Source organism: Gasterosteus aculeatus, chromosome 1 (genome assembly GCF_964276395.1).
Source record: "Gasterosteus aculeatus chromosome 1, fGasAcu3.hap1.1, whole genome shotgun sequence".
Classification (NCBI taxonomy): Eukaryota; Metazoa; Chordata; class Actinopteri; order Perciformes; family Gasterosteidae; genus Gasterosteus; species Gasterosteus aculeatus.
In genome coordinates this window covers 18,189,261-18,213,011 of record NC_135688.1, presented here as the reverse complement: position 1 = coordinate 18,213,011, position 23,751 = coordinate 18,189,261, and the positions used below count along the sequence as shown (strand labels likewise).

Sequence of the window (23,751 nt, the reverse complement as noted above, 5' to 3'; positions counted from 1 at the left end):
TTCACTCAATGATCATCATGCAGTATTGAATAAGACTTTAAATCAGCATTATTATCAAATTAGTAAACTGTACACCAGTAACTTTCTAAAATCTGCTGATTATCTGCTCAGAATTTATGCGCTTTGTTGTTCAATCTTCATTATCTTGGTCCAAATAATTCACATTTGTACATTTTGTGTTTGAATCCAACTTTAAATGATACTATAGGGAGGCAAGAGTCTGTGTGTGTCTGAGATATTATCACATCCCTTTGTTCTGAGCAAAAGTCTAAAAATAACATTTGTTTTATTCTTATGTAAGTAAAAACTATGAAATTCTACAACAGTTTTTTTCTTTTCACTTTTTCTTGAAAGAATGACTCAACTCTTTATTTGATCGTTTAATCAACTGATCATTACGTCTTAACTCCGCCAATCAACCTTTTTAATCTTTTGAATGTTGATGATGCTCCGTAAATCCCAACACACACTTTAATAAATGTTTTCCCTTTTAATATTTTTTTCTTTACTTTGTCCTAATGGTTTGAAATCATACTCTGATTTGACCGTGAAGCTTTTATCAGTGTGAGAAGAGAAATAGCCTCAGCCCCTGGATGTGAGGATGACGGACTGGCCGTTTCGATGCGTGACGTGGTTATCAAGGACTCCGATCTGGATCCTCACATTTAGGCTCGTTGTTCCGCGCCTCTAAGCATTCCCAAAGCGGATGTAAAGTGGGGTAAAATGTCTGAGTCAGTGACACTGGCTGTGTCTGACAGCGAGTGTTGGGGTCAAACCATTGAGCCCTGTGCTCATTGTATCACACGACGAATCTTGTATTAGTGAGTCGGAAGAAATAGTGCGTACTGATATGATCAGTATTTTCAATTCGGATGTTTCAGCATCACTGACCCTCTCCTCAGTCCTAGTCCTACTAGATTCGTTTGCTTCATGCTGCTAGCTAGCTATTCCAAGTGTATCCGAGGTTTGCAAAAACGCAGTGAAGTGCTTTGGTAAATATCGTATTGTAGCGACCCTGTTCAGGAGTGTGTGTGTGTGTGTTCACGTCATCCCCCTCACTCCGGCCAATCACGGGGAATCACTGTACATGCTAGGCAGGGGGCGGCCAGTGATTGGGGAGATTTGGGGGGCGGGTGTTCCCGTGTTGTGGGCTAGTAAAGTTAGGTAGAAGAGTTGCGGTTAATAACAGAGTAAGTAAGGTTACAGCTTATAGAGACAGCGTAGGGGGGCGGGGGATGAGATGGGGGTGAGATGGGGGGGGGCAAGGCCATGTAGAGACTCCCATTTCATTGTGACGAGGGAATGATAACCACCAATGCGGAGACGTTCTTCCCTTTAGATCTCGCACACACACACACACACACACACATTAGTGCAAATGTATTAATTGTTGTTGCTGGTAAATGTACTGTGTTCAATGAGGTGTGTGACCTGACCATTAGTACACAAAAATAAACATACCTGAATAGAGAATGGAGTTACTCTGCCTCTGTGTGTTTTGATGTTATTGGCGATGCTGTCGCCGAGGCTTGACACACACACACACACACACACACACACACACACACACACACACACACACACACACACACACACACATCAGGTAAACACTGTCACCTCAATGATCCCTGGATTCAAAATAGATGCTGCCTTCAAACACTCACAAACATTTAGGGAGACCTTCCAGCTGCAGCAGCCATAGACGGTCAAAACCACGACTGCTGTTCCCGGTAGTTTACTTTACACGGCATCATGTTGAAATGTATTAGCAATCGTCAAAGTATTCAGACCACGTACATAAATAGAACGTGAAGGTAACCTCAGTCCAACGAGAAGGTAGGAGCTGAAATCCCCCCGATTCATCAACGAGGCCCCGCTGTCAGAGGTCGGAATCAGCCGCTGTCATTGGTCAGCGCTGACTCACTGTGATTAATTGATGGTCTAAAATTGACTGATTGGTTTTACGGGAAGCAGAGGGAGCTGGAGAATAACAGGATAGACGGATGGGATTATATGGATTGGAAGATGGGAAGAATTAAAGCACAGCAAATGAGTAAAATGTGCAAATATCTGTGAAATTTACTGCTGAAATTATTTAATTATTTTCCTCTTTTGGGTCAAAAAAATTACATAAACTGGTAAATTATCACCACTGTAAGAGCAATTTGCCTCATACGGGTCCATTAAACTATTAAATTGTTTGAAATGTATGAATGTGCATCCGTTTGTAACAAGATCCGTAGCCGTACTGTCAAGTTCACCCATAAAACAAAACTGCAAAATGTTTGGGATTTCAGCTCCAGTTTTAACGGCGGCAATAAAAAAACGCTTTCCTACATGATTCAACATACATTTGAAACTGAAACAAAAGAGCCCTTTATGGGCTCCTCGATATGAATACTGGTGGATGTGTTGTTGGTACGCTATGAATGATATTGGGGGATGCAATCAGCTAGTATTTTACTAAAGACGTTTCATGTGAGTGTGAGGCCTTTTAATAAATCCCAGGATGCATTGCAGAGTCTCTAAGGATGTTAACCGGCCAATCGGAGGTCCATTCAGTAATGGAGATACACAAAGATACACACTCTTCACTGTTCCATGATTGAAATCAACTAACACGCAGGGCAGTTGGAACGCATAATGCCAGCCATAAACTTGATGGATGCAAGACACACACACAGACTTTAGTGGAGATAAATCAGTGATGGAATCCAATAGTTTCTTACATATTTATTACGGGGTCGGCGGTGGCGCATGGAGTAGAGAAGGGAGGGAACCTAATTGCTCCCCGGGCAAAAATGTAAAAAGCCATGTGTTAAAAAAGCAATGTAAGTCGCTTTGTAATGTAATATATTACAACGCTGTAAGTATGTCCTATTTATTGAAGGAGGAGGAAGTTGCATCCCTTTATATAACTGGTTGCAGACTGTCTGTGAAGAAAACTCATTCCATCTACCCGTGTCCCTTCTTCTTCTGCACCGAGCCACTCACAGCTCAACATGTCAAACATTTTATCTGCCAGCCATTTTGCTCCCCCCCCCCCAACAGGGCAACACTGCAATTATTTTATATATTCATATGCAAGAAATAGTCAATGCAAAGTTGCCAAAAGTGGCACTTCCTTAACTGGCCACTTGATATTAACACCAACTTTACAGCATAAACGACATAGGCTGCACATAGGAAGCCGGTGGAGTCATCGTAGCGTCACTTTGGTTTCTGGACCTACAGTTTGAAGCCCTGAGTTTGTGGATTAGCCGTCATAAATCCATCTAGAGCGCTTTTGGCCTGCAGCTATTTATCGTGTGAATGTACCGTGGAAGGAGGTTTTTTTTAAAGATGAATCTGTCTGGTCGGAGTTATCCAAGGAGCCAGCAGAGACAAAAAAGAGAGAATAAAACAGGGAATAAGTGGAACAGTCTCTGAGCTTAAATAACTCAAAGTAAGAAGAGATAGAGAAACTGGCAGGGGGAGCAGCAAAGGGGGGCAGAAGAGAATAAAGAGAGAGGGATGAAAGAATAGAAAGAACGCTCAGTAGTAACATGAGTCCACTGGATTTTAAACAAAACCATTTCTAGCCTCAGATTCAGTCTAAAGATAACACACGACATGTGAAGATGTCATCCTGGACTCCTGGATACTGGTATTTCTATACTGGGGTCAATGATACAGGAGCTTTTAGGTATAGAGACCTGAGAATGTTTTTTTGAAATGCCTCAATATGAGAAATATAAACACGTTAATCAATAAAGAATTTTATTGATTCATTAAAATAAGCCCAAAAGGTGTCAGGCAACAAATAGAAAATGTTTCCTTAATAAGTTCTCCTTTTTACTAAACTGAAATGAAGCCCATCATAATGTAACTAAATGAACTTGTTAACGTTAGCAGTTATCGAGCTGGGCAGCGCTGCTTTAACCACTCTGAGGCTGTTTTTTGGCCTCTGCTCCGAAAATGGCAAATCCATAATAAGAAGTGTAATTATTCTGGAACTACTTTGTCTATCTGGATTTTTTGTCAGGATAAAGGGGAACACCTCGGAGTGTTCGGATGTGCAAAAGAAACATTTTTTATGTTACTGTTTAAGAAATAAATATATATAACACACAAAAAAAACTTTAAATATTGAGTATCATTAAAGATGTATTGGGCCCAAGTCTTATCAAACATGAAGATACCAGGCTAGAAACACATCTGCAGGATAGTCCAGTGTGTGGACAACAATCATGGAAAGTTTTACTTTGATAGAGTGAAGATGAACTACTCTAGGAGAGGCTTTTGTTCAGGCTCCGGTTGGCCGAATTGTGCATCTTCTCCCGTAGCCACAACAGGAAAGGTGGCAAAATGACACACGTGACTTGAAGTGCATGTGTGTGTAATGTGATTCTTACAAAGCTAGGTTAAGCTTAACCAACCCTGAAGACAAGGGACAATATATGTGCCCCCACATACACACACTGTCTGCTTCATATTACACCCAAACAGCGACACACCTTTCCAACCACCAACACACACACACACACACTGTTCAAACAAAAAAGCAGTTTTCCGTCCTGTTGTGACAGATTGCTGATGTTTAAATTATTCAATTAAAAATGTTCACCTTGAACGAACCGAATTGTTCTTTAAAGCAGTGTGTGCGAATTTAAAATCTTCATATGTGTGAAACAATCGTAATGTCGGTCCTGTCACAGCTCAGCTAAGCCCTGCGTGTGCCACAGGGATTTGTTTATCTGAATAAAGTCAGACCACATTCAAACAAACCCCACAGTGATCGGTCCAGATCCGAATGCAGTGGAACTGAACCAAAGAGTCATTTGTTGTTGTAATATCACCAGCTCACCAGTCACCTTCACTCTGTGTTGGTTTCAGTAAGGAAGGGGATGCACAACATGAAGCTCAGACTCCTCAAACATCTCCTCTCCTCTGGAGGCCAACACACGCAGATTGTGAGTCCATTCACATTCACACACACACACACACACACACACACACACACACACACACACACACACACACACACCATGATGCAGTACATAAAAGAATACATGGAAACCACTCCGAGCCCTTGTTCTCTTGAGCCGCACACACACAGGTGTGCTTAAAGAAGGGGTGGGGGTCTCCCTCCCTGATCTACCAGCTGTCAGACCCGCCCAAGCCTATAGCGCCCATTGCTATGGCAACCCCATAAATAATGGAAGCCGCGTTGCACTCTGGGAGCCGTCGGGCCACAATCCCATTACAGCTGACTTACATAATGTGAGACACTGTGGTTTCCCCTCAGCGGACCCTCTGAAAGTGACAAACGATGTAATGAGCAGTGGGTCCGCAGGGAAGCCTTTCAATCATGGCCGGGAGGAATTACGGATTAATTAACTTGGTTGGGTTTTGTCTTGTATTGCGTATGTGGGCATCTGATTTAGCGGACGTCAGTCACAATAAACTGGAGGAAATACAAGGACACGAACACGCGCCGTTCATTCCAGTTTTGTAAAGTTGCAGCAGTGTGTGGCTCCCTTCAGCTTCGGTTAGACGTTTAAAAAGAACCCACAACATAGAAAATTAAGACGTCTTCAGATACAGTATGCCCTATGCCCAGAATGACCTCCACCTTAATTGTCCCCTTCAGCTAAAAGGTGCCATAAACCGCTCATTTGAGTTCCTGGCCTTTTTTCGGCGATCGCCACAGAGCTAAAAACTGAAATAACCACCCATGTTACAAATGACAATATTTTGGTACTTTTCTTTCTTTTCCCAATAAATTACTTTTAAAAAAAGGAAACATTTTTAAACTGTGATGCACTAAAAAATATTATTATTAGCGTATTGGTAATAAAATACTAGTAATGCAATTATAAAAAGATATACATCAAGAGAAAAGCAAACGACAGAAAGATGTTGTTGGGAAGCTCAACTCATCAAACACTTGGGATGAACTGGGACTGACGGGAGGAAGAAACCTCCTCTTTAGTGTAGGAGAACTTTAGATAAGCGTGGGAGGAAACCCCTTCACAGAGATGTTACAAAGCTTTCGGACGGGGCTCCATGTCTTCGTCTCTCTCCCTTTCACAGCAGATGGGCTCCACATGCCGTCAAACCAACAAACCAGCAAACAGAGGGCCGCCACATAAGTGAAGAAGAGGAGGGGGATGTTTGCGTAGGTGTCATCGGCGGCTCTGACGAGGCTCAACAGGTCAACGTTTGAGGTTGGGACAGAGGGGACAAACACAAGGGGGCAGGAGGAGGTGAGAGGGGAGAGACCTGCAGCTGTCCACACATTTACACCTGACCGAGAAAACACACACACACACACACACACACAGCAGCTATGCCAACGCTAGCTCTGGATTGTGGTTTATTGAGGCGTTGTTAAACTCGCATTAGCTCGGACTACTGAGTCAGGTTGCCAGATGTGTGTGTAGAGCTTTGTGTGGTGTGAGTTTTATTTCACCTGTGTCGCCGGCAGACACACACACACACACACACACACAGCGAGGCCGTGTTATCACCCGGCATTAAGGCGCATCACAAGGGGACAGGTCTGCAGGGTGAAACCCCCCCGAGAGGCACACGAGTCGCAGTAGGAGGAGACCTCATGAACACGGGGGTGTAACGTCCTCTGCCAGAGGAAGAACGCCGTCATCCGCGGGCCAGCGGGGTCGTGGCAAAGTACATTTCAAAAAGCCACAAGGAAAAATGTATTGATGCTATTCCTCCTCTGCTTCATCATCTTCTTCTTCTTCTTACTCCTTCGTTGTCTTCCTCTTCTTGCTCCACTTCCTCCCGAGGACAAGGGCGTCATAGCGATGGTGGAGACGCTTCTCGTCTTTCTGTTAAACCGGAGGTGAGAGGACGGCATCAAGTATCCCTCGGGGGGAAGGGACAAGATGGGAGAGATGCAGCGGAGGAATGTAAGCAGGAGAGGGACTGTGGACAAATTCTGACAAAGTCGTTTAACCTCCAAGAGACGAAAAGAGACAAGCAAGAGGCAGAGAAAGAGGGAAGGAGAGAAATGATCAGTTAAACTTCGCACTCTGCCTTTTAATGTGGTGGAGATGTTGCCCTTTACTTGTTATACATTTGGCCGGAGAGAAGATCAGGCTTTTACACAAAGTGAAGACCAAGCACTAGACTGTCCACTGGCCACAGACACACACACATACACACAAAACCACACACACAACCAACAATTTGGATTTAAATCCTGCAGAGTTTTTGCACGACTGATCTTCATGCATCGCTACACTGTTTCTTTATGATACGCCAACTGGACCCACTTTAATGTGAAGCGCTTTCCTTCTGCTGTACATGCGAGAGGAAGAGACGGGACGAGAGAAATCCTTCTGGCTGAAGCAGCAGAAAGAAGAATAAATAAAGAGTGGATGAGAGCAAAAAGCAAGGCTTCCTCTGTTTGACTGTGAGAGACGTGAAGGGGTATTTATAGATAATAGTGTTATATCTGCTCCACTGGCTACGTCACACAGACTGCAGGAGAGGAGCGAGCACGGGACGAAGAGGTGAAGAAGAGGAAGACGAAGAGGCCAGTCAGCCATGTGGGTCACGGAGGAAGGAAATGAGGATGAAGGAGTAGAGAGGAAGAGGAAGTATTGAAGAAGACAAGAATTAAAAAATCCGACCGATCCGGGGAGAGAGTCGGCCTTTCTGTCTTTGAATGTTCGGATGTAGTTTTTCAGTCGATAGCAGCTGCGTGAGATCAGTAGGAATGATATCATGATGTTGGCATTTAACAACATCATGAGCATCAGTGCATAGCTGTAACCCGCCTCCCCTCCCACTGACAGGAATAAAATCATAAGAAACCAGATCATTTGTTATCATTAAGGGCTGCAACTAACTGCTTGTTTCCACTAAGGAGTCTATCTAGTGATTATATGGTTTAGTGAAAGTCAAAATATGAACCACTTACCATTTAAAAAGAAAACTGAAATGAACATATGTCGACACATATAAACTCAATACATGTTTGTAACAACTCAGTGAAGTGTAACAAAACTGCTTAGTGAGGTTGAGTAAAGACGATGAAATACTACACAATACAGTACGGAACAGCCGTTACCGAGGACACAATTTAGTTTTAAATAAATCAACACGGATCTCTCAATCCGCACCTGGAACAAACAGCTGTCTCCTGGGTCAAAGGTCACTGTTGGACACATTGGATAGCATAGGAATTACAGCACAATATTATCGTAGGTGTAGCTACAAATGCCTGATGAGATCAACATGGAATGAAACCGCCTTAATCTCTGGTGAAATAATCATCACACACTCATGTATTCATCTCCCAGCAGACACACATGTTTCCAAGAATAACAGCGTGTGTGATCCTGTAACACACACACACACACACACACACACACACACACACACAGAATCGCTCCATGGATGCAGGGCTGCAGGGTGTGAACACTTAAAACCAAACTCAGAACATAGCCATATTCCATCACACACACACATACAAATGGCTGGGATTGAGGTGTGACAGACAACCTTCGTGGTCAGACCCTCTCAGTCGTCTTCACCACGTGTTCACATTGAGTTGCTGATTAGAGGTGTGTGTTAATGAAAGGTGTGCCTGGTCATGATGAGTGCAGGCTTCCTTCACCACATGGTCTCTGGGGCACACACACACACACACACACACACACTGTGTCAGCCCTCAAAGAGCTGGGATTTGGCCTCATCTTCATCATATGTGTGTTGTCATATTCAGGGGCTTCATGCATTCGTCTACTTTTGGGGATTTTCAAGCACAAAGCTGAGAGATGTATGTAAAAATGTTAAAGAGTATTTGATTTATCAAAAATCTGAAGGAAATCACACCTTGTTTTTAAAATCACACAAGATGTAATATTTGTGTGTGTGGAGCTGCATAGATCATGGACCGACTGCAGACAACACCTTGGTTTTGGGTACAAATCGGTTTTTACAAATCACATCATATTCATTGGATGTAAAAGTCATTGCTCCGTCTGATTTAGTAAACGGCATCGCAGCCCTTCAACATAATCACGGGTAGCGCGACCCTTCGCTCCACTGTCTGCTCCCTGCAGGGAATGAGGGCGTGTCATGCAGGGGACAGCTTCAGCATCGTGTTCTCTGCAGCCATGTGCGCGCCAGTGCATCCTGGTCACGGACATGTGGACACAGCACACACGGGAAACCGTGCACACGTTTGTCTTCCTGATGTTTGGGGACTGGTTTTCAGGTTGAGGGGGAACCTGAATGAACCGCAGACAGTGAACATGCACACTGAGACGGATCACCGCTGGCAAATAAACTAATCAAATTACACTGGTGTTGTCCCTGAAGCGAGGAGGAACATAATATTTTAATCCTCTCTTTGAGGTCGGCTCATCATAAACACACGCCAGGGATCCCTCCCCTGCTGGTAACAGCTTAGAGATGCACCTCCTTCAGCCGCCTTCACATCGGTGAAGAGGATGAAACCCTTAAAAGACTAAAAGGCTCAATATGGAGCGCAGCCTTCGTGAAGGGGAAAGAAAGGAGCGTCTAGACGCCGCGCTCAGCAGCTCCAGCGGCCTCCCAGGCAGACAGACTATCTATTATGCAGCTGCTGGCAGCGGACGCTCCACAGCCAATAGCACTATTTCTGTTGTTGCTGTGTGAGTGAGCGAATAAACGCTCTAACCAGTCATTTTGTCGAATATTGATTGTAGAAATCGGCCACCACCTGATATGTGCAGCTGACATTGAACAGAAAGTATTTGGGGAGAACCCTTCACTTTTTTTGGCCTTGTTGGGCCTCTGCTTCAAAAATGGCATAGCCATGATTAATCTGGATCTACTTTGACTATCTGGACAATATTTTTTTTGCATCAGGATGAAGGGGAACCACTGTGAGTGTTCTGATGTGTAAAAGTCAGTCACTAAGAAATGAATGAGTATGACACACAAAAAAACGTAACCCCTGAAACCCTTGAAAAAACAGGGTATCCAGCCGTATAAAACATGGAGAAACCAGGACAAACACACATCCACGTCATACCCCAGTCCTTGGACAGCAATCCTGGAATGCTTCACGTCGATGGAGTGAAGCTGAACTACTCCAGAGAGGCTTCAGTGGAGGCCTCACAGCAGAGAAACGGGAGGAGTGAAAATCTGGATTCCAGCTGTGGTTGGCCGATTCGCACGTTCAACCCCGCTTCTGACTCGTCTGACTGGGGAGCTTTGAAATCTCCCCTCTAACGTCAGCCAAAAGCGCCAAGAAGCTGTGTGACGGATGCGAGGTGGCTGCTGGGCGTATTGAAGTCTAAAAACAGCAGATTAAATTCATATTTTTGTTGAAAACAACAAAAGTAAGGAGCATTTATGATTGATGTGCTGTGAGTGCTTGGTGTTTTTTTTACTCGGACTTCGGCAAGGAGAAATATTACAGATATCACTGGGTTCAGCATCGAATGTGCCGGCGATTGGACATTAGCCTTTAGCTTCGATGGCTTCAACTTTTGCACCGCCGCGGGTACAATTTCTGGACAATTTCCAGAAGATATTTTCTAACTCTGTTAAGGCTTGTTGGAGTTGTGCTTGAAACCTTTTCAAACGGATGAATGATTGTAGCCATTGTAGCCACGCCTCTAATGTTTTGAACGAAATGAAGCATTATTATATCTGTTTATGACGAGTACAGAGTATTTGGGTTGGAAGTTGGTTCTGGCTCGGTTTGTCCCTTAAGGGACTCTCGGGTGGAACAGGTCAACAACAATGTATTTAGGAGGCTTGATTGGCAGGAAACAAATTGAATATTAACACAGGGGTTTTCTTCAATGTACATTCACCTGAATAATAATTCCTCACAAGGATCTATTTATGTCCACACACGGAGCAGGACGCCCTGTTTCTACAGCAGCCCAGAACATCCGGATATGAAAAGTGACGGCAATATGAAGCCTATGAGAGAATGACTCGACTTCGCTCCTGATTTACTCCCTCAGCAAGCACTGGAAGCATGACTTTATGGTCTCAATCTCTCTTTTCAAGTCTTCTTCAATACAGCTCGATGTTAATTCAGTCATTTACGATCCTTATACAGGGTCAAAGCGACCATAAAGCAGAGCATGCTTTAGGGCGGGGCTACTGTGATGGACACGTTGCAACCAGAGCTGTATATCTGCCCTCCTCTTTACACTGGGAATCCTCACCTCTGGAAGGGGCCGTTCCCCTTTTTACTTCAGCCATCAGAGCCACCACGGGGGGGTTTAACTGGCTGTGAACCTGCGATGACGCCAAATCCTTCACACAGGACCTTTAAAGGAATTAAACCAAGCAAAGTAGTCCAGTGTGCCTTCTATCCCACACTCTGCTCCCTCGTCATCAAATCACTGCATCGAGCCACCACTTCAAGGAATAGTGCGACACCTGCCCAGGCCCCAACAGGTTGTGTGTGTGTGTGTGTGTGTGTGTGTGTGTGTGTGTGTGGCAGTGATTAGCTCAGTTGTAGGTCAGCAGGTCAAAACGTGTCAGGGTTCAAAATAACTCCAGTGACAGGTGAGATAGAGCCAAAAGGAAAACACAAACACACACACTGTCAGTCCTCCTGAAGTAGCCAAGCCCAAAGCCACAGTAGCCAAATGGGTCATTAACCCCTCCGGCCTTCCTCTCTCCCTCTCCCTCCCTCATGCTGTCGAGGTGCAACAACTGGGTGGCCTCATGCTTCACATGGGGTCATAAAAGACTCCTTCAGCCCCTTGCAGGTCTCCACCACAACCACTAAACACACTGTCCTTAAACCCTCACCTAATATATCAAGCACTCAGTACCGGACTTTAAAGCTAATCTTACAGTGTTCAAAGTCACAACCGTCTGGTCCGTCACATGATGCCCTTTCACATGACCATTCAAGATGTGGATCTTTTTGAGGCTCAGTCTGGGGCTCTGAGGCGGGTTAATAGAAAGCCAGCTGAATTATTGTCTATTCCGAGTTAAAAAGCTCCTTTAAAGGATATTTAGAAGTTGGGTTGATAATTATTTCCACTATCAATCAATTGTTTGGCCTATAAAAAAGGTCCGTCGTAACTCCTGTGAGTCCACAGTATGTGTTGCTGCAGCAGAAAAAAAGATGCAAAATAAAAAGATTATCAGTTTATAATGGAATTTGACATCGATTTGCAGAAAATCGTACCATCTAAGAAGCAGATATTAGGGGAGTTGCCCCATTTTTCCTTTGAAAAGGGAAAAACGATGAATCATTATCAAAATACTTAATAGATTAATTAGGTTAATTTTCTAAATGGATTACTATATTCAATCGCCTATCATGATTCAGATCAGGACTATGAAAATAAGTCATTATAAAATTGTTTTTATTATTTATTTATTTGGTGTGAATGGAAACAACCGTCTAATCCTTGGCTCAAATATTACAGATATAATCTGTTTAATAAGTTTAACAGTTGGAACCATCAAATATTTAACATAGTTACTGAATAGAATATTCTACTACACATCCACTTCATGCGGTCGAACCTCACAGCTCGACTAAACTCTGTTCTACCTGAACTAGGCTGTCATGGTTTGTTGGATGGAGCCGGTGAACGAAGCGACTGAATGTGACAGTCACCTAAACCGGATTAAAGCGGCGGCTCACTCACATCAGATCCCTTCTAGAGGTGTGAAACCCAGTAAGACGACCACGCCGGGCAGACGTTGAGTCCAGCACTTACTGTACGTGTGTTTCAGGTAATCTGTGTTCTTTGGTCAGCAGCGCGCCTTTAACCAGCCTTCTTACAGCTTTTCATTACCCAGGAGACTGCTCACCCAGATAAGGAAACCCACTTTTTATAACCGTAACCAAAGGGCAACGTCAGCCTAAATCAGTACTGACAGGAAAACAGGACGTTGATTATTGACAGATTAGTGACAAAACTACTAAGTTGAATGATACAGCAAGTGATGGTAGAAGAACTACTTGTGTATTTTGGCAACTTGTGCAGGTACACGGTGAAGTCCTGCAATCAAATATTTACTAAAGTACCAAAAGTAAAAGAACTAATTATGAAGAATAATAACTATATTCTATTATTGGATTTTATATATATATATATAGTAACTTTACTCTTTCAATAAATGTATTAAAAATGAAAATAAAAGTGTTTCGTGTTCAAGATGTAGTGGAGAAGTAAATTAAAGCAGCAGTAATATTATTTAAGTTAAATTCGCGTACATCAACATTGTACTTCAGAGCAATACTTACGGTGTAATTACAGTACAGCAGTTTTACAGCAGATCAGAGACGAGGTGATACGAGTGAACCGTGGCTCCTTGTCAACTTGAACCTCATCATATTAGTTTAGAAATAAACTAAATCATTTTTTTTTATTTCTTATGAATAAAGTGGATTTTTCTCATCCGGCCGGTCATTCATTCATTCATTCATTTATTGGATACTCCTGCCGTGTTCACGAGGTGTGTCGGTAGACTGGGAGGACACCGGGGTAATTAAATATATAAATATATATTATATCTATCTATCTAATGGAAGTAACATCCAGCATAGGGCTGTAATAACCTCGACGTGCAGCGGGGCTCGCGGGCCCGCGTGCTAACGGGGCGGTAATATATGGATGCAGATACAGAATAACAGGGTGGAGGTGGTGGAGCTGGTGGAGGTGTAGCCAGTCTAAAGTAAAACCCCTCGCTATTCACGTGCAAATGAGCCCCTCTTTCACCAGCGCACCATGCCCGGCGGAGAGCGCAGATGAACGGCTTCGTTCGGGGGGTTTAAGGATAAAGTCGAAAAGGCTTACTCACCACTTGACTCGTTTCAAAAAGGAGAAAATCCGCCGTGATAATTTTCTGATACCGGGACACAAGCGTCTCATGTATCGGCCAAACTCTGTTCTCCTCCCGGATCAGCTCCGCTCTGTCGCCCTCCTGGCTGGATCTTTTTTTCAAGAGTAAAGTTGCCGATTCCAGGCTATTGTTAGCCAGGCACGGAGAAGCCTGCTGCACAGAAACGCCCGCCCCCCGGAGAGGCATCCCGGACACGCCATTGGTTACTAGTGTGGCCGCCGGCAGCTGATTGGCTGGTGCGCTCAGCGTCTGGGGCGGGTCCGCTCTGATTGCTAGAGAGCGAGCGGTGAGGCGTTCACTGCCGACCGAGGAAAGTCAATATTGCAGCTTACCTCTAACTCTGGCTGAGGAGGTTACGTTCAGGTGTAACTCAGCCACCTGGTCACTCGTGTGTTCTTTAGCTTGTATATTTAAATATCAAGACGATCGGTAACAGAAAGGAATGGTGTTCGCTTCTCCTGCTCTCATGCATGTCTGGTGAATAATAAACAGTCAGCAGTGGATACAAAAAAAGGTAAACATGAAACCTCTTGTTAGGTAAATCATTTTTGCTTTGTTGTCTGTTTAATGTCATCCATCCATCCATTTGCAAACCGCTTATCCTGCACACAGGGTCGCGGGGGGGGCTGGAGTCCATTCCAGCCAACTTCGGGCGATAGACGAGCAGACAGGTCAGATCTGCTTCCAAAAGGATAGAAAGTTCCCTCAGCTTCAATTGCATCACCATGTGAATACCTTAAAGTTTGGGGTGTCTCAGGTTCACTAATACAATGACAATGGTCCAAGTTACACCAGTGTTTCACATCATCCGTTGAACACATTGCTACATGTAATGACATGTAACTCAACTCAAATGTGCACTCAAATAATAGCTTTCTTTCATGCATTATCTTATTTTATTCTACTCTCATATTGCACCAATTCACCAAGTCAAATTCCTCTATGTGTGTAACATGTGTGGCAATAAATGGCTTCTGATTCTGATGGCATGCAAATTACGCCCACACTGCTACCCGTTTTAAATGATGTTTCAAATAAACTACCCTGTATTAGATAAAACATGTCAAAGATTTAAGTTGAATTACTGTACTAAATATATCTGTCAACTCAAATATTTATGGATGGCATTCAATAAACATTAAGTATTCACTCATGAGGTGTTCCCTTTAGCACTACACAACTTGAATAGGGTAATAATCGTGTAGAATTTGTGAAAAAAGCAGAATTAGAAAATAATAAAAAATAATAGGTTGCAATGAGAAATGTTGTGTTTTCTGAGCAATTAAGTATAAACATGTTCTAAACGCGAACATGAAAGTGAGCTTGATATGTCCGCTCTAAAACACAGTCACTGGTGGAAATATGATCAAAAGTACACACATGCATCTTGTGTTGTGATATCAAACTTTGCATTATGAGAACACTGCAGCACCTGAAGAGGTAAAATGACTTTGAGTGGTCAGCAGTGTCGGGGGGTGATGAAACCTCAGTGATGGACTACGTTAAAAGAAGATCCTAAATGGTGACAAACACAGCAGCTCATTGTGTTTCCGACCCAGAGCCCTTATGTCGCACACCTGTTCGGTGATGGACCACCAGCAAGTCTCCCGGTTCAGACCGCATTAACGCACACGCCACCGCTGGAGGAGAAATAACGCGCCCACGCAGCTACGATCATTGTCGCAGTTGTTTATGCTGCTTTAGTGTGTTCAGGTATTCATCTTGGTTGATGGTGGAGTATGAGAGTCTTTAGCAGGTCTCTATTTACATGCAGCGACGGCGGCGCATGGAGAGGTTGGCAGATTGAACGCCGGCTGCTCCATGTACCATGTCGAAGTGCCCCTGAGCAAGGCATCCACCCCTAGCTGCTCCCCGGGCGCCTTATGGCTGCACACATCTCCCACTGTGTGGGGTGCAGCAGAACGGTGTTTTTTCAAATCCTTATTTAGCTCAATACATTATTTATTTAAGACTATATTTATTATAAGCACAATGTTAAATAACCAATGACATGATACTGGCCTCACCGTTACCCATTTACCCTTAAAACAAACCACGAATGAGACTGAAAGCTGACAGGTAAAGTTTAGGTTAGTATATTTTTGACATCATAACATTAAAGCAGGAGTGGGCCACTTAATAAATGCGTAAATGCATTTTTATTTTCATTGCATATAAGAGCCCTTTCATTTACATGCCACATTATCTCCTTTACAACTATGGGCTTATTATGCTGTCATACAATTACAATGTCATGATTAATGTTAGTGAAGATTCCTGGTAGATTCAAATTAGCATGTGGTTTTATAATTCAACATAAAAAGGTGTGTTTAGGGCAAAAAATGATTTCACTCACCGTGGCTAAACCTGACCAACAACGAAGGCCCAACACAAATCCTCTTTGAGAAGCCCCCTACACACAGATCTTTCCCACATACAATACACAACACCACCGTTTTTGCAGCCACTACACTGTGAATTAATGTTAATGTTGTTCCTGGAGCCTTTATCAGCGTGAACTAATACCCAACAACCTGTACATAATTAGCATGGAGCCTTTTACCATACGGACATATTAACCAATACTAAGAGTTTAACGGCACATCTAATTTGTTTGAAAACAGATGCTCCAGTTTTGGTCTTTAATTAAACAATGCGTGTGTGTGGCGGAAACCGCTCTAAAGATCTGCAGTGTTCCTCTCGGCCGTTCTTCCAGGTATGATGGGGTCAGTGCTGCTGTCCCCGTCTCTCCGTGTCCCTCTGGAGACAGAGAAGAGGACGAGTGACGTTTCAGACCCAGAGGACATGTTTACTGAGGGACTGCACACTTATGGCTGATTCCACTCACAAGTTAGGAAACCATCACGGAGAAGCATTTCTTATATTTGGTCTTCAAGACCTCAAGAGATCGTCTTACAAGTTGAACATGAAACTAACTTAGCTTCTGGGTTTAGATGCGTTTGTAAGGTAGCTCTCATTGATGCGTGCTAGAATTGATTTGACCAATTTTAACTAGAACACAAAAAATCATTTAGTTTTGGCTCATCGGATTAAAACGCCCTTTAGACGCACCGACACTTGTTTTGGGACCCTCTCAGCAGAGCCTGCTTTAACGCCGCAATAGTTGAGTAACGCACGGGAAAAGTGAAAATTTGCCCTGTACAACTTTTGGATTAGGTCACGCAGACTAATATTGTTTTGCAATAAATTGCCATATTTTTTGGTGTATTTCAACAATTTACTTGAGCTCACTGATCAATAAACCGAAACATTTATTGTGAAAAGTTGAGAGTAGGATAATAAGTTAATAAACAGAAAAGGTTTGTTTTATGAGGAGTCTACAGAACACCGTCCATGTGCAGATAAAAGTGGTGCCTGTAAGACGCAACAAACCTGTTGGAGGCATTTTCAAATAATTAGTGAGTTTTCAAATTGCACAAATGAATCCTGCCACGCCCTTTCAGAGTGTAGAGTGTGTCAGAGACTTATGGCAGCCTGTATGGGACAAAAGCAGAACTAAAAGCCACAGATTGACTTTTCCCAGTTGGGTTTTTCAAAAATGTAGATTTGCTGTATGTTACAGGGAAAGACGGGAGCAGACGGCAGCTCAGATTTCAGGGCCATGATGGTTGATACGAGGACAAAAGCAAAAAGCCACTGCGCTCTGATGGCATTAAATCAATGTAATGCAATTGGTGGCGTTCTGTATACTATAACATCAGTACGGAAACTAAGATAATTCCAATGGTAATCTTTGTGTTGCAGTTCATATCGGGTCGCCAGATTCTCGCCAATGCACAACCTCACGCCCTCCCCCCATATGGGGGTCATATTGTGTTGCAAAACATCTTTAAAGCTTTTAACTGTTGATTTAATGAGAATAAAAACAAAACAGATACAAAAGCTATGCATTTATTGACGGTTTAATACAAAGACGTTCAGGGTTTTTTTCTGCAGGAAAATCAAATTGGTCATTAGGTACAAAACAAATTGAATGTTTTGTTTTTACATTTAACAGGATGTGCCCTTTTGGGGGAGCATCTTAATGTCTACAGACACTGATTTAAGCTTTCAATGCATATTCTATTCATAAGTTTTGGACAAATTAGTAGATATGAACGGGAGCAGAAAAATAAAGACAAAATACAACGAGAGGAAAATGTAGGAAGCTACAAGAAAAGACTAGTGAGATCGTTCAAGTACAAAGGGGAAAACATTAGTTAAGAGCTGAGGGCTTGAGTGAAGTGCTGTTGTACTCTCCTCCAATCCCATGATGCAACACTGCATCAGTGCTGTAATTGGCCCCCTTCCATCTACAGAAAGTTTGATATAAAGAGTGAATGAAGTCTAATCACCTTGTTCACAAAGAGGTAATGTTTTGGGATTATTTCACAATAAGCTTTTTTTTTTTTACCAGTGCTCGACGTCCGCGTCCTCAAACTGACCGGCCTCCATCTCTGCTGCCTCCACCTCCATGCCGTCTGTAATCAAGCACACTATTTTAACCTCATCCCAAAAACTAAATCTAGCCAAATGTGTTTTTTACAGCAGAAATGTGGAGAAGCCCAAAAGCACAGCATTCAGATCTCCATCTTCTCTCTCTGGGACTAAAAGCCATAAACAATTGAGAAGTTACTTTAAATTAAATTGTTTTTTTAAAAGTTCAGCACAGAATAAAAACAAAAGATTGAATGCAGGATAGGGTGCCTCTGCCATTTTTAACCTCTAAGGCAACAGCTTTTGATTTTATTATATATACAGCATTTTTGGTCCTAATAATGAAATTGCCTTTGCAGTCCACTAGATGGTGCTGTGTCGTTTAATGGTGAAGTCAGCACTGTAATTGGTAGGAATTTGGTCAAAACAAAAATGGAGACATCAGAGAAAGAAATTAGGAGTGCGCCGTCCACGTTTAGATCAAATATCTGCATTTGGGATTAAAAAAAAAAGAAAAGTGATGAAACATCGATATGAAAAGCGATTTGCAAGCAGAGCCGTACAAAAAATAAAATACTCTGGGAATACTAGGAGCATGAAAGATCACATCTCACGCCACCATCCAGAGATCACGCTAACCAACGACGGCCAAACAAACGCTAGAATGGCTCCACCGAAAAACACATACAAAATGCAAACACTGGACACAAAAGCTACCGTACAGTGCTGAGCGGGCAAAGAAATAACAATCTATCACCTACTTTGCATTGTTCAAAACACCTGCAATAGTACAGCAGTCCAGACACGTTTGCATTCAGTCAAGTTGGACTTTGTAGACTGTAATACAAACAGTTCAGTTTTTCATATGCGCGCCATCACTTGGCTGCGCGACCGAATCCCCAAGGACAGTGACTGCAAAACAATACGTGCTTTCACGTTAGACACCAGAAACACCCAGAAGCTGTCCTTGGAAACTCCTGACAAAAAGAAAACCCGCAAAGAGGGTTTGGGAAGACGGCCGGATCAGTGAGAAAGCGACAAAGTTGGAATCACTGATTTGGAGTTAAAGGACGAGTAGTTGGAGGGGAAGTGACGTTGCGGTGAAGATTTCAACGCTGATTGGCCGATGCTCGTCACATCACATCAATGAGGTTTTATTGCGAAATAAAAACAAAATAAAACCTTGATTCACATGTATGACCTATTTTGATTTCAAAACGACCAAAAAGTTTGCAGGCATGGTGAAACCGTCATCAGTCACTGTTCCAATCTCAGAAGTCTGTCAGTCCTGTGCGCTTTGCTCTAGTTGGCTGCTCAACTTAAGATTCCCTCATCAATATGATGCACTATCATGGATCTTTGTGTGTGTGTGTGTGTGTCCAAACCTTCAAATTCAACGCTGGGTTCTTCGGTTCGGACCCCGGCCATGTGGTACTGCTGAGCGACCGACTGGGCCAACATGCCCTCCAGCCTCTCCAGCGTGGCGTGGCCCTCCTGTGTGAGCGCCGACAGACCCTCGTCACTGGTGTAGAAGGTCGGGATGTCGGCGTGTCCGTGCTCTGAGGTGGAGGAGAGAAATACATAGAGTGTGTATATTTAAGGGGTTTTAAATGATGTATGGTTGTTTGTCAACGATTAAAACATCCCCTTTGAAGACATCTTAATTTAATTAAAATCTCTCGCAAAAAAAACCTTTAAAATTACAAAACTACATTTTGCTCCATTATGATGTCTTACAATTAAAACAGTTTATGTTCCCATACTGCTTATAAGCATTGAACAGACCCATCAGAGTTTGCGCTACCAGTATGCTTATACTATGGATACCAGAGCCGTACACAGCGTGGATGAGTCAAAAATGGCAACTGACAAAAAGCCAAAGTTGAGGTTTGCCAACTGTTGTGAGCAAACCAAACCACTTTCTATACATGCTTACAGGGAAATATTCTTTACTTGGATCCCTGCATGCTTTTACAAAGTGGTTGCTAATCTTCAAAAACAACTAGGAAGGATAAACATATCCAAAAATATAAACTACGTTTTTTTGCAGAAACCACTAGTAAACAGATCCTTCAGAAAATACATTTAAATCTTCAACCTTTCCACAATATCGTTGTACCGGCCCATTTTTTCAACCTGAAAACTGGAGTCCTTAATAATGTGAAGTGTTTTTCATCCTTCATTTTGTTCTGCAAAGGTTCAAACAGAGGTTGTTTAATGGTGAAGTGATGAAAGCTGGATGCCTTACCTGCTTCTGCACCCACACAGTCCAACAACCAGGGAGACAAATAGACAGAAGAAGAGTTTTATTATTAGACCCAGGCCAACGTCAATTAACATAATCTGCAAAAGGAAAACGAGAAGAAAAAGAAAAAACATGCATGCACGCTGGGAAGTTAAGATTAATGTAGAAGATGTAATGTCACAAGACACTTTTGGCCCGTCACTCACATGCAGATATCAGAATGTGTGTGCGTGGGTTTCCTCACCGGCTTCCTCCACGTCGTACTCTTCGCCTTCGAAGTCATTATCGGAATCGTCGTCCTCTGGGTCAGGATGCAGCGCCTGGCACTCGCACATCGCTGAGAACATGGACTCCACTGCACGACAAACACGCACGCACAAACAAAATAACATTACCATCAACAAACTTACTCAAAATCCAGCCCTAGTTATTTTGTACTGGTGTTGAATATCATATACACAAAAAAAAAATGGTCGACCGGAAACGGAAAACTTTGATTGTTCGATTGAAAAGTAGCTTGCAAGGCAAAAGAGTGGAAACTCCTGCGTTACACCTTTTCAATCACGGCGTCACTCCAGGCAGCAGCGCTACTTGAAAACGATGGTGCCCACAAATCTGTCTGATCGCTGTTTACTGGTAGAGCTGCAATGTGGCCATGAAGACGTTTCCAATAACGCATCCTGCCTCGTTACAGAATGAGAATCAGCTAGACTCTTAACACGGAGCATCACTCACATGCCACTTTGTCGCTGGGCACAAACCGGACCTCTGTGATGGCTCCATCTTCATCATCATCATCCTCCCCACCACTGCTGCTACGGTCGTCTTCTTCACGATTGGCCGGTCTTTCTGCCATTTCAGTCCCGTTCTCATCTGATTAGATTCAGAACAGAGAGGCGCAGTTAGAAGCTTCCACTCCATTAACACCTGAGCATGCGGAGGCAGTTTTTTACCTCCTGGCACATGCATGATAAAAAGTGTAATAACTCTGGAACTACTTTGTCTATCTGGACATTTTTTCTGTCAGGATGAAGGAGAACCCATGCGAGGGTTCTAATGTGTGAATCAGTTTATATGACACCAGTAAAGAAAAAAATCAATATAACACCCCACCTCCAAAAAAGCCTTTGAATTTTGTGAATCACCTGTAATAAAATAACAGCCGTATAAAACATGGATAGCGGCCTAAAAACACCTCTACTTGATCGCCCAGTGCGTGGACAGTAAAATTGGAAAGATTCACGTTGATATAGTACTGAAACTACTTTAGAAGAGGCTGGTGACTAGCTCATAAAACTGTTGCTTGTCATTTATTCTCTCTGTGTGGCGAGTACACAGTCCGTCGCACACACACCCTCAGAACCAGAACAGTTTTCAGCACACGGGTTCACACAAATGTTTTCCACGCACAACAATTAAATGTGTTTTACACGATGGAAGGAACAGATTTTTAAAAGGCCATGAATTTGCCCCACAACACTAAATGTAAACAGTCACCTGCGAGTTTGCCGTTGACCATTACGTACAGGTGCTCCTCTGGGTAAGCGCTGACGTCCCTGGAGATGGCGTGCAGGCCGATGGTGGGGTACTCCAGAGAGAAACCCATCCCAGAGCCATCGAACCACGACAGACGTCTGCCCGGGAATAAAACGTACAACAGTTATGTGCACATTATGCAAGTTTAAAGGCATTTTACAGTAGCATTTAAAAGTTGAATATCACATTTTTAAAATAGCTTTCCAGGAAAACATGTTTGGAATAGTTTAAGACTTAAGAAAGCTTTAAAGGGTTCTCCAAATTCACTGATTATTGGAGCAACAACTAATAATTAATTTCCTGAAGAAATAAAAGTTTTAGTTTTGCTCTTTAAACAATACTGGAAGAAAAAAAAAGATGAATATTATTTCTTCCCATTGACTAAAGGAGAAGTTACATTTGAACAATTTCAATGAAGGGATTATTGGAACTGTATTTAATTGTAAATGGAAAGAAAATAAGATCTTATTTTGAAAGGGGCTAACCCGGAAGTGGTTAGTCCGAGCAGTGGCGGTGTTACGGCTACCGTTATTACTACACGCTCTAATCCCATAGAAGAGTAAAACTAAACAGAATTTCTCCTCAAAACACAGATAACGTAAATCATTAAATGCTTATCTAAAAATGGAAGCGACGGAATGAGGATAATACTCAGCGCAACGTGCGTTACGTACGTTTCTGCGATGTACAGCGTGCCGCAGCCCACCTGGTGGCCGTCCATCACCACGGAGGTCTCGGCTTGCTCATGCCGCACTCCCTCGGTGGGCGGCCGGAGATTTTTCAGTAAAACCATCGTCTGTGCGACCGTTAACGTCCGCGGGGCCGCTGGGGGAGGCGGCGGGAGAGGACACGAATCACTCCGCTGCCAACAACACAACGCGCGATCTACTTCGTGCCACCAAAGTTCGCCAATTTCACCCGCGAAACCTGCAGGAAGAGGAACCGAGAGCCGCACCGCGCGCTTCTTTCTGCTCCGGGATCGATAACACGACTAGTACGAGCCGCTCGGCGGACCGACACGAGGGGGGGCGGACGTCTTGAAACAAACACGCTGGCAAACTGTTTTTGAAGCTCGCGAAGTGTCGACCTTTCACAGCGTCACAAGTATCACGGCGACACGCAACGAGCCAAAACGAGAGAGCAGTCACGTGACCACTACTTAAAAAGCGTGGCTGTTTATTGACGGACTGCAATATTAGCTTAGGTTCACACTGCCCCCTACCGGGATGGAGTACGGAGAGCAGGATCTGGTTGATAGGAAATATTTAAAAAGACAAAAACTATTCTATTAAACAATCCTATGTTGACAAAGAAACGTATGAGCCATTTCCGAGCACCCTCCCATATCTCATTTGTTCAGAAGATCCCTCCCCAGTCTCGCTGTGGTTACATGTCGTAACCAGCAGAGGTTGTCTACGTGGATGATACGGTTCTCTGCGCCTCGGTACCGCAAACTGTTCTCACCAAGCGATGACGACAGACTTCATCAATCCATCAGACTTCCGGGGAAGCCATTCAAAATAAAACGCACACACATTTAAAAAAGCCCGCCGTGACAACGACTTCATTTTGTTTAGAAGTTAATTCCATTAAATAAAAATACAAATTACATACAAGTTACAAATATTTACTTCTAATTAATATCGACAGCTTGAATTAGGTCATTAATTAATAACATACATGAAAATAAACATGAC

At 43.2% G+C, this 23,751-nt stretch overlaps 2 protein-coding genes across 3 annotated transcripts in view; both read right to left on the bottom strand.

The window, feature by feature from the left end:
• pak1 (p21 protein (Cdc42/Rac)-activated kinase 1) overlaps positions 1 to 14,005 on the bottom strand; it is a 37,110-nt gene extending 23,105 nt beyond the window's left edge. Inside the window, exon 1 of the mRNA XM_040184687.2 lies at positions 13,795 to 14,005. The gene's annotated coding sequence lies outside the window, so the exon portion shown is untranslated. The remainder of the gene's footprint in view (positions 1 to 13,794) is intronic.
• Positions 14,006 to 15,780: 1,775 nt separating this feature from the next.
• clns1a (chloride channel, nucleotide-sensitive, 1A) lies at positions 15,781 to 23,579 on the bottom strand. Of its 2 annotated transcripts, none has more exons than XM_078086863.1 (7): positions 22,729 to 23,579; positions 22,016 to 22,152; positions 21,254 to 21,391; positions 20,763 to 20,873; positions 19,659 to 19,832; positions 18,251 to 18,317; positions 15,781 to 16,596 (listed from the first exon to the last, which is right to left on the bottom strand). In XM_078086863.1, coding segments are annotated over exons 1-7 (747 nt in total). In that variant the 5' UTR covers positions 22,848 to 23,579; the 3' UTR covers positions 15,781 to 16,595. The 2 variants fall into 2 exon arrangements, with proteins under 2 accessions (XP_077942989.1, XP_077942956.1); XM_078086830.1 differs by lacking the exon at positions 15,781 to 16,596 and adding an exon at positions 17,733 to 18,149.
• Between the last annotated feature and the right edge of the window lie 172 nt (positions 23,580 to 23,751).